Genomic DNA, 12,343 nt, shown 5'->3' on the forward strand with positions numbered 1-12,343 from the left:
AATGGTCTTCTGTTATGTTATGTTGTTTTGCATTTGTATAACACCTTATGTATCATTGGTATGATCTCAAGGCGCTGGTAGGTTGAACGCCCTTGGGAACCGCAGTTTGAGTCAGTTGAGAGAGAGAGAGTCGTAAAGTGCGTGGGCGCACCAGGTCTGTGTGCAGCTGGTGTGGTTGTTGCATGATAGCTGCTTCTTAACGGTAGGTGTGGTGCAGAGGAGATCAATTGAATGTGTTCAGTCTGGAGAGTGGACATTTAGACTGAGTTCTGGCTGTGTTAGACCTGAAGAGACGCCTAAGCTAGCGGGTGTGTGCTAGCTATCTGTTTTATAAGGATGATGGGTAGTTTGATGGGTAATGTTAGTATGAGAACAGCTTTACCAAATGTTTCATAGTACTGATGTGTTCTGGTAGAATGATGGTGTATAGGAGAGAGGAAGCGTAGTAATGGGATATTGTGGTAATCAGTAAAGTGTATGCGACCAGGTACACTCAGTGAATGTTGGGAATACCTACTAAATTAATTTCTACTACAGTGACGCTATTAGGGTATACTTCAAAGTTCAGCTTTAACACAAAGACACTATTGGGCACACTCAATGATGTTGGAATAGCGTATAGATTCAACTTTAACACAGTAACGCTATAAAATCACTTAATGGGCTTAACGTCGTAACACAAACCAACCTATCAAATTATCTTTTGGGCTTTGTCTCTAAACAGATGTCTCTGGGTGTATGGGTTGCTCTTTTTCTGGCATCTGATTGCTTTGCGAGGGTATCCTCTTTCAGACAATCTTGTATGTAGATCCTCTGCGTGTTTTTGGAATCTCTCCGATTCTGTGCAGTTTCTCCGGATCTGCAAAAATTGGCCATATGGGAGATTGTATTTGAGGCCAAGTGGATGATAACTCTGAAAATGTAATGGACTGTTACGGTCCGTCGGTTTGGGATACAGTTCAGTCTTCAGATGTTCTCCTGCCCTGTATATGTGAAGATCTAGAATATCAATTTGATGGTGATCCCATTGCATGGCGAACTTGATATGGGTTTTACGTTGGTTAATCCACTTGTGGAAGTCCTGTAGTTCACTTGATGTACCATTCCAGATAAGTATTACATCGTCTATGGGTCTCGGATATGTTTGTTATAACACCACCTGGATCCCAACACAAATAGGGGAGATGCGTGCTAGGGAAGCAACATGTTCCAAGATGGGAGTAACAGAGGTGTTACCAAAAGCTCCAAGGTCAACAAAACCATTTGGGGTTGCCAAGTGCTCTGGTCCCATGAAAACTTCCACTTAAATGCTGTAGGTTATTGACTTCTTTGTTCACACTCACTCCTGATTGGGTCTTCTTTAGGGGTAAGCACATCATGAAATGCCTGAAGTTGTTTTGACCAATACAGAAAGTTCATTGTTGCAAAAAGTTACCGGAGTGCAATTAGCCAAGGCATTTACTGCAGACTGCACAATTAGGTCATTTAAACGGAGTTGTACTTGGGTCGGCATGGACGCTCCACTAAGCAATCGAGGGATGAAATATAGGTGATGTTTAGATTCTTGTATAGCGGCTAGCCAATGGGAAATGTGGGTTGGACTTGTAGTTGGTAAATGTTGCATATGTAGATTTGAGGTCTGCAGTTATAAAACCTGTAACTGAAATGGTCGTGTTGAGTGAGCTTCAGTTTTCCAGTTCTACAGAGCTGGCTGACCTTCGTATTTGCATGTAATAAAACTTTGTTTTTCTTGCAAAGATGTGCATTCCTTATTGGCTGCGTGGATTGGATTGTTTATCGATAGTTCTTTTTTGGCTCACCTACATTTGATACAAGGGGAAGTGTTCCTAATTGTGAAAGCAAGGTGACCATAGTATGTTACTGTAATCCAGTCACATTTATGCAACTGTAAAGAGGAGCTATAGTGAAACAATTATTACTTTTAACTATTTTCAATACTTGGGCAGCATTTCTTTCAACCTCTCCATACATGTTTCATGAAACATGGTCCAATGACAACATCTTTAAAAGATAAACTGCTGTGCAACAGGAGAGCAGATCTACTAAGAAGGTATGAATGTACCCTTCCCAAGTAAAGGCGGTGCCCAATTTTAATTGACATGCTTATTCTCAAGTTAACAACAATGGGATCAATGTACAGATTTGGGTAAACACAGAATGAGAGGCAGAACAATATGGTCACTCCCTAAAGTTGAATTGTACAGTGTATAGTGTAGATGATGGGCTGGAATCCATGAATGACTTACAAAGAAGGGCTCAAAACAGTCTATGTCCATGACTAATTTGGAAGGTTGCAGGTCTGTGGGTTCCCAACATAAAAATGGAAGTAAACATGCTGAATCAAGAGAGGGTAAGAAGCCTCACAACGAGGAACACAGCCTGGTATATTTTGTTAATGTTATGTTTATTTGGTGTTTGTGGTGCCTGTGACTTCAGACCAATTGCATATTGTGAAGTTTAGCCATGTGTCTCATTCAGATAGAATTGAGAAGGTTAACCATGTGTCACACTTAAATAGAATTATGGAGATTATTCATTTGTCACAACAGATAGGACTGTGTAGATTAGCTACATAGAAGAATTTAGTGAGTAGCCAAATCACTAACCACCCTGCTTCTACTTCCTGAAACACACCACCCAAACACTATACATGCCCACTCGACTAGCCAACCTATACCCTAACACACACCAAACACAAGCAACACACACACAAAACAAACCCACCTGGACACTGGACCTTACTCGTAGGGATGCAACAAGCCAGTGCACACAACCTGAAACACATACCAATTTGCACATAAAACACACATACACAGCACAACATAGAATACAGTCGCACAGAAACATCCCAGGCATTGAACCTTGCCCGTACGATAAAAGACAGTTCACACAACCTACCATCTGCAACCCAACACACAGACACCGTTTCTTCTAGTTCTGGACCTATCCTATCATTCCTTGCAGAGCCACGTGCACATTTTAAAAAACATCCCTTTTTTTAAAAAAAAAACATCCCTTACTTCTCCTGAAACGCTCCACCATGACGATCTACTCCTCTAATAATCACTGTGTCACATGCACAAAACGGCATTAATTATTCCAACTCCGCACGTTATGCAGCACATTTTTGCCTCCGCATATCCAGGCACCTCCACGCTAGGATGCACGACTCCACAACCTCGAGTTAAGCTATTTATAAGCGCAAACCATGCTTTGTCGATCACTGTGACCCCATAACCACACCTATATAATAAATTATCCTAGCACATCATCCAGAATTTTGTTGCCCTAACTTTTTAGGCTCCTCCACGCTAGTTCTGCACCACCTGCAATCCCACGTAAGCCTAATAGTAGCTTACCCTGATTTGTCTTTTTCCCACACTTAGCGACCATGGCCAACTTCCTAACATGATCAAGTCCCGGTCACCACGGCAATTAACTTGTGAACGCTCCAGCCTCAACGCTGGACTGAACATACCTACACTATGAGGTATGCTTCCCTACTTCGAATAATTTAGTTTTCTTATGAATCAACATATTATCTAGGTAACTCACTGTTACCCCTTTTCCCTGTAGACTTTGCTACTCATGTTACTAACCCTCACTCACCTAACTATGATGTAAAAACAGTTTTGTAACTTTTCTTGCAAGCCCGATAGGGCTCATATGTGATTTTTTTTTTTTTTTTTTTAAATGTTTTTAAGGTTCTTTTCCTTTTTCTGTTGTGAACCTACAGATTATAGATGTGTCTGAATTTATGAATAAATTGAATTATCATAAAATTCCCTCCTAACCATTTTGTGACACTTAATAGCTAGTATTTGTATGAACTAGCTACCTGCCTCCTTTAGGCCTACTTCCTCTACATGGTTGACAAGGGGTAGCTGTTGACTCTTCTGTTCCTTTTCAGGGCCACTTGCACACCTGGAGACTGACATGGGTGGTATTGCTGTGCTGTATAAATCAAAATAACATATTGAGGATGGATAGGAAGAAGTCATTGTTGGCTCTGGTTGTTGGTTGAACGGTCCAGAAGCAGGATGAAATGTTTTATGGCCTTCATCTAATTGCTGTACCATGTGACTGGGAGGGCAACTAAATTATCACATGAATATGAAGCATTGAGCATGTAACCCAATAGTGGACACAATATTGGAACTGGTTAATTGTCCGGACAGGTCAAAGGCCACTGACTGGAAATGGAACTGCATATACCCTATGAAAATCTCAAGATGATTTCTGAGAACAAATCCTTACTCTCCTTTTAAGTATATACTGTCATTAGTGAGAAGTCCAGAAACCTGTGAAGGGAGGATTCGTATCCTACTCTTCAAATGAGGGAAGAGGCATTTGGGGACTAATTGGTTCATATTGATGATTGATGTGAATGCCAAAATAACTTTGATAGATGTTGGTTTGCACACTTGAAGAACTGGGTGAATGAAAGCAAACGGATCCTTTGCTTCAAATCTGCATTTTGTAAAACATTTGCACATGTAATCATAGCTTTATACATCATATGAAATGAACATGCCTGCCGTCTCAACTAGTGTCAGATGTGCCCTATCAAATGGCCATCATCATAAATCTTTGATCATATCAACACAAAAAGGCCTTTTGCATACATTCTCTTCAAATAATATGTTCCTTAGATGCTAATCGAAGCACACTTAATGAGAAATTTAAATCATTCTAGAGAACTTTTCATGTCAGGATGCAAGTCTGGCCATTACATTTCTGTTGCCTTATCTGCTCATGCTAGACTGGCTTTAACAGTGCAGAAGAAGGTGGCTAATTGGTTGAGGTTCGTCCTGCTTCCCCACGACCCCTCAGGCACTCAGACACTAATAATACACAAGAGGCCAGAAGTAGAGAAACGGCTTGTAATGCAACCAGACCAGTGCATGGGAGAGCTGCTCACTGCTCTACCCCACTTATATACAAATGGGGTGTCTGAAACCATTCTTCACCTATGAAACAGCACGTATAATATCAACCGGTCCATGAACGAGAAAAGGGGGAGTATTGCCACAGTTGGCTTTCTCTGTCATGTCCTTGGGGATCCAACCCAGTTCCAGCAGTGTCGTCAGCTGTGTACCTCTCAGGATGGGCTGCCACAGACGTAGCACGCCTTTCACAGCGCTGCAAACTTGCTTCTCAAGTCTGTACAGCTGTAGCCCAGTCTCAACTAATCAGAGTAACCCTTGAGGAAACCAAGAAGACAATGCAGTATCCAAGTTGGTAACCGTAATATCCCCAGACTTCCATATTCACAGGCCTCCATGAGACTGGAGCTTGATGGGCTTTAACGACTTTGCAGGGGTCTAGTAAAGCTCAGAGAGACCTCCTACTTCTGTATTGAGAAATCCTAGTACCTGAGTGGAAGTTGCTGGTGAGATCCAAAACAAATGTCTGGGTACTCTCTAAAAGGCACACGGAACAACCTAAAATGGTTGCCTCTCACACCACACTTTCAGGGAATATACTCGCTGTATGCAAATTGCATACAATCTCCCTTCTTTCTACCACTGGTGATTAGGTGCACAACCCTGAAGAGGCTATAATGTGTGAACACAGACGTTTCATCCATCTTGCAGCTTCATAAGGTTCCACGTCTGACACAGGTTGAAGACCACAAAGAGCTGTTAACATCGTCATGACAGTACATCTGTTCCATTCGCAGTTGTTAGCAAAGACGATGTATTCATAAACTGTGTTTACTTTTCTAGGAATAATACAGAAGCATAACCAAATACCTCTCATTTCAAGCAAGAAAGTTGATCTTTCACCAGTTAGCCAAGAGCAGCTCTCACCATCATCCTCAGCATTTTCGACATCTGCTAAAGTGCACGGTATGTAACATTTTAACCTATATCTAACTGAAACCTCCCAACTAGAAGCTATTTTGATTTTAAGATTGCATGCAGAAAAAATAATATATTGTATTTTCTAGTAGTAATCTTTGAAAGTGAAATGGGAAAATCAACACAATTTGGAAAATGGGAGAGGCATTTATTTTTCATCGATTTTTTTCAAGTGTGAAGCAGGCTCTGGTACATGCAAGGGAAGTAAAAACAAGCATTGGCAAGGACAAAAATATGTGATCTTGTGTATGCATGGGAAAGACACTTGCCAGGCACAGCCATTGTGGTATTAACTGGCCAATAATGGTAGCAAAGCAAAATGATGGGAGTACCTGGGCATCTAATATCAATGCCTGGCAAATGCTTGATACTTATATACAAGCCAAAACTGTTGGCTTTGCCAATGCTTGTTTTTAACAGGACTTCAGTGAAGGGCACGCAGTGTGCTTATAGAGTTGCTGAAGACAACCTGGTTAAGACATTTATATTACACCAATAGCAGGTTTACAACTCCAATTAAGTCATTAACTCTCAGAAGACTGACAATCCCAAGCCCTGTAAGTACAAGATTTAATGGCAAGGCTTGATTAAAGTGAGCTCAAAGAATTCCCATAAAGTGATGCTTTGGGCAGGTAGAGGTAGGACATGGTGGGAATGGCCATGGGGATTAGCATGGCATTGAATTGGACAGTCAATGGTTTGGTAAGTAACCAAACACTGCCAAGCTGTGTGTCCCTACTCCATATGCGATTTCTCCCTATCTGTACTCTAATGCAATAGTTTAGGCTTATCGGTATGGACACCTAGTAGCCCAAATTAATGTGTTATGTCTCTTTTTGTGTCATTAGTGAGGTGTGCCTCGGGAATCTAACCACGGTAAGCTTTGGCTTTGAGCTAGGAAGGTGCAACCACCAAAGGGCAGTGCATGATCAGCAGAACAAATGGCTCAAATCTACAGTTTCAAGAAGTATTTTTATTGTCAGGCTAGTTGAATAAATGCCTAATGGTTAAAATACTGGTGCCACCATTTTGGAAAAGAAAGAAACATGAGAGGATGGGTCAAAGTATGAGGTGTCAGGATTCACCTTCAAGTGGGAGAGGTCCATCTACTCTCAATAGTGTCTCAGGGATATAGGTCCCAGTTCACTTCTTTGATGTAATCAATAAGAGGGATAGCACCCAGACAGCTTGTTTGCCACAACCAATGGCTAGTCCCTCGGGTTCCACATCGACAAATACCTCTCGTTCAAGATGACAAAGCTAAGAAAACTCAGACAGCTTGTTATCAGCTCGCCATCCTTCAAAGAGTCAAACCTTTCCTCCCTCCGGACAGCTTTAGATCCACTGTTCAAGCACTGATCCTATCCCACCTGTCCTCGAAGGCCTCACGTTGTCCTCCCTTGTGCCCCTCGAAACGTGTCCTACACACAGCAGCACGCCTTAAGGATCTATGCAGATACATCCACAGCCCCCTCACCCTCATCGACCTTCACTGGCTCCCACTGCACGCACAAATCACCTTCTAAGTCTTGCTGCATCATCTCAAGTCACACAGCTACCTCTGTGAGAAACTTAGGATCTCTGGCGGACAGCGCACCACCAGAAGCAAGGGCACATGCAGACTTGAAATCCGCCGCTGCAAAAAATAAAAAGGACCAGAAAACGGGCCTTCTCTGCCTACACCCAAGACTATGGAACCTCCTCCCCATCGGTATCAGACCCGCCCCCATTCTCATACAATTCAGAAAAGATCTCCAGATCCACCTGTTCGTGTCTCTCCTCCTCAACACCTAGGCCATCCATGTCGTCCCTCGTGCCACCTGACTCGCTAGACACCGCCCGCACCTCTCCTCCCCACCACCCGGTACAGCTGTAGTACACCTCTGTGCTTCTCTGCATCCTACACCCCACTGCATATCTGTTCTGTTAACTCTGAAAAGCACTCCTTTATGCGTCTGTAATATTGTACACCTCTGTAAGGCACTCCGTTATGTTTCTGTATACCTCTGTAAAGCACTCTGTTGCTTCTCGAAGCTAGGTTAGTGCTCATTAAATAGCATAATAATAATCAGTCACAAGGATATGGTTCCATTGGCCCATTTGCAACCTGTCCATTAATATGGTGCCTGGCTCGCCATTTCCTGAGCCAAGAAAAATGGTGACCAGCCCAGGTTTCAGGGATATAGTACCCAGTTCACTCTTCAGACCCACACTTTGGTGTCACTCGCTTTCCGGCCTCTTGGTTCTTTAAAGTCAAAAAGCTTTGTCCAGTTTTCAAGCTTTTCCAGGACTCTGCTATCTCGGCTCATCAGCATGGTTAAAGTTAGTCCATGCTTTGCCTTAGATTCCCGGGATTCTGGATACTGTTTTGCCATCCCAGTAGCTCCTAGGTTGACTTCCGCTGTTGCTACTCTCTCACTGGCCACTGCTTCTACTGCTGCGTTATTTACTTTCTCTTCTGTGGTCATATATGGCCCTGCCTCATTATGGTGTGAGCTCTTGTGGATATACTTTGGAGACTCTCAGTGTTTGCGTGTATGGAACCACCAGACAGTCCCCATCTCTTAATGCTCACATTTGCCCAGGCTGTTGCAGGTCCTTGGATTTCAGAGGGTTTGAAATGCTTATAGGACATTGTTGGTCAATGCGTTCGCCCAGCCTTCCTCACACAGCTCTGTCTGCAGCACCTTAGCCACTCCACTGACTCTTGCTTGCAGAGATTCCTGCTGACGGATTAGAACCCCCACAGATGCCTCCTGAGTGGCACAGTACTGTCGCTGTTGCTGTCATGCGGGATTGTTGCCCATTTCTCCAAGAGGGTAACTCCTGCCATATCAAACTCTTTGGGACTGTAAAGTCCTCTGAAGTTTCTTTGCCTAAGCACCCTTCCTTTTAGTGTGAATTTACCACTGACATCTGGGATATTACAGCAAGGGTGGCTCTGATGTTGGGTAATCCTAATTTACCTGGGATTGGGTACCTTTTCTACTGACTCATATATCTGTTGGTGTTAGTTCTTCAGGAACCGTGCAGATTTTCCACTGGACAACCATTTCGGATATGGGTGGTGGACTAGTATGGTGACCCTGCAAATCACACTGTACAGTGCTCTAGGTAGCCTGCACCTCTGGCAACAAAGCTTGGATCAGAGTGCCCTTCACGTCTTGGGATGTGGGTAAGCCACCTGCTTTCATCACACTTTGTCACGATGGCCCAATCTGAAGTGACCATGAGGCAAAACACTCGTCCGAACTATCAAACATTGCCTCAAACCCCTTTCCAAACACACGATACCCTGATTAACTTTATCTGACCAGTATACTCTGTGTGTTAATCATTGACCGCTACAAACATATCGGAGATCTCCCAACCCCATTTAGAAATGCCCGCAAATAGACCAAGATCAACGTACTGTAACCTTTAAGAGCCATCTCCTGTGAGGATGACATCCTCCGAGTGAGCATTATAAATTCCACAACAAAGGAAGCACTTTTTCACATGCACCTCCTCATCCATTGATGTGTTGAAGACATGCCAGTCCCTACCTCTGCTGGAAAAATCCAGACTACTGAACACCCAGACTACTTGACAAACCTCAATCCCAGCATGCACGTGCCCTTCATTTGTAAGATAATTGAGGACACAGTGACTCTCACAGTGGTGGAAAGAATAGTCTTTCAGAATCTCCTACTGGGCTACCAGGTTCATCTTTAATTCAAATGCAGCACAGAGACGGCCACCATCCAGGGCACTGATAAACCATTTTGCATCTTGGACAAGGAGGTAGCATGGCTACTGGTCAACCCCAACCTCTCTGCAACCTTTGACACCATTAATCACAATGCCCCCTTAACACTCTCACCATGCACATTGTTATGGTTCATTGTGTATGAAAATAACAGATGTTGGCTCATCTGAATGGACATCAACATATCCCAATGCCACAGAGATCAATTTCAAATTCTACATTAAACCCTGAATCTTAAAGCATCTGTCCGAATGCAGAAATTCTCTGTATGCTCCTGGCACGTTAACCACAAATGAAAGTATCTCCCGGTTTCCTTCACATACAGTCCAATTTTCTGTAAAACCTCTGTGTGCTTCTCTGCTCTACCTCCTCCAAATGGAGCTCTAATACTATATTAAAGGGAGCAATTATGATAGCTAATTTTAGCCAGGCAGTCGGTCAAGTTACTTGCTTTGGCAGGTAGACTTGCAAAATTACTTCATCAGGACAATGCAGAATTACAATAATACAAGCGTTAAGAAGCCTGTGTAAACAGATATAGGAGTTAGTATAGTGTTATTGAGAACGGACTTTAGGGAATTATATTGCTGACCACTTATCTGCAGTCTTTACTTACTGCAGAAGATTGAAAGGGCATAAGGCCAAGGACCCACTTGCGCATGCCAGACCATATGTGTTTTCACCTGGGAGAGAAAAAAAACAAAAGGTTCCTCCCATGGTTAGTTTAGTACAAATTAAATCTAGATCGAATCGAAGTCGAGACTGTATATTTAATTGCATGTAGATACTAAACAACTGAGGCTATGGGTAAGGGCTCCCACCTAAAATGTTAATGAAGTGTCCTTGAGGCCCTAGCCAAATGAGTAAGGATGGTTGAAAATCGAACTTGAGTTCATCATGATTTAGAAAGGTGCAATGTTTTGTAGTTGAAGCATGATTACAAGTAGCTTCAGTGAAGGAGCAAGTTGTGATAGGAAGTGAAATCAAGTGATGAAGCATAAGACACATCCCACCTAAAGTCGAATTTGATGGGGACAGAGACCTTTCAATCAGTGGGCAATCAACCAATCAGGATTGGTGATCTCATGGGTTGATCAACAAGTCGATATAGGCCAGGGCATGTAGATGAGACACTATCTCAGTGGAAAGTATGTATAACGCTTATTTCTGCATCATTGTAAATTCTGTAACATTGTACATTGATTCTTGTAACACTGTAAGCCTTGCATATTCTTTCTGCTGTGCCCGGTTACCCCTGGGTCTGGCGAGCATTACAAATAAACAAACAAACAAACTCTCACCATGATGTTTTTTCACCTATTCGCTTAGGTTTGTGGCAAACTTAAGAGACAGTAGAAAGTATTCTATCGGCTACTATAGCCAACAACATATTAATGCTATGTGCATATGGCATCTGTTGCATATCACTTCTGTAAGGCTTCTGACAGGTGTGGCAGCATAAGGGTGATTCTGAAAAGGCGTGGACTAGAAGTCGCCTTCCACCACACCATCTGCGAGGGGGCAAATTGGATTCTAGATAGATAATTAATGATACACAAAGTGGGCATCGAGATTAGAAATCCTCTGGACAAAACGACCAGTTTTAAGTTTTCTATGAAGGGAGAGAAGCATTTGTCTGTGCATTAGAGCAATGCGTAAAGAATACCAGAGAGAGGTTCCACTTGCAGCTAGTGTCCCACCACTGGACTCGCAGTTCAGTTCAAGCAATGATGTTTAGAGCATCTGCACTATGGACACTGTAATTGGCATCTTGGATAATTTGGACAAGTGTTTGAATGAACTACGTATTTTCCCGTTGGATTTATACCTATGAATTTTTGATACAGGGGATCCTAGTATTATTTATTTTCCTTTTCGATGAAGCATGTTTATAATGTAGTTTAACATGTCATTGTGTGCTTCATGGCTACTTCTTCTGCTGAAATGCACGTGAACTGAATTACTACAGGCGTTTTAAAGATGTCCTGCTGTACATTTCTGATTGCATGCTGCATTGATGGGCTGTAGCCAATGCATGTTTGCAAAATGCCATTCTTGTCTTTTTCAATCGTACATTAATGTCCCTTCCTAGGTGCTTTAATGCTAATTGCTTGGATGACCACTGGAAGCATAGGGATGTTGTTTGCTCGGTACCTAAAAGGTTCTGCTAAAAGTCTGGTTTTTGGAAAAGCAGTCTGGTTTCAGGTATGTTGTAAAATGTAAAGAATACAGAATAAAGCAATATCCTTGCAACGTGTATTGCACACCAATGTTAGCTGGCCTTGCATGTTAATAATGTGATGAGCTGCAGATTGTGGGCAGACAATATTCTGCTCCTGTTCTCCCAGGTTGATTGGCATCGAAGGCGTTTCATAACTGCCTGGCAGGAAGGGGGCTGTACAAGCAACAGCATGGCAGGTGTCTGTACAAGAAGGAACCCAGCATGTGTCACTGAGGTCTAGCAGGCAGATTTAGGCAGGACCTACAGATATCAAACCGGTGTAATTGCACCTCCACCGACATTTGCAACTTTAATGTAGTTTTTCCTTCAGGGTGATGTGCTCTGAATGTTAGAAGACCGTTGTGGTGCGCTGATGGAGTTTTACCTGAGGATACCTTCTGGTGTGGTTAAATATTAGAGGAGAAATGCAAGTTACTTTCAGCTATCCGTAATATTAACAGATTATTAAGGACTTTGCAAATTAATCAC

The 12,343-nt window shown here is 42.7% G+C and overlaps 1 protein-coding gene across 3 annotated transcripts in view; it reads left to right on the top strand.

Moving 5' to 3' along the window:
- The window catches only part of LOC138540387 (putative ferric-chelate reductase 1), a 552,853-nt gene that overhangs the window by 278,179 nt on the left and 262,331 nt on the right, over positions 1 to 12,343 (top strand). For all 3 annotated transcript variants that reach the window (XM_069641681.1, XM_069641682.1, XM_069641683.1), the window contains exons 9-10: positions 5,751 to 5,873; positions 11,726 to 11,838. In XM_069641681.1, coding sequence (XP_069497782.1) covers positions 5,751 to 5,873; positions 11,726 to 11,838 — 236 coding nt within the window. The remainder of the gene's footprint in view (positions 1 to 5,750; positions 5,874 to 11,725; positions 11,839 to 12,343) is intronic.

This window comes from Ambystoma mexicanum, chromosome 1q (assembly GCF_040938575.1).
Source record: "Ambystoma mexicanum isolate Mex_15411 chromosome 1q, UKY_AmexF1_1, whole genome shotgun sequence".
In the NCBI taxonomy this organism is placed as follows: Eukaryota; Metazoa; Chordata; class Amphibia; order Caudata; family Ambystomatidae; genus Ambystoma; species Ambystoma mexicanum.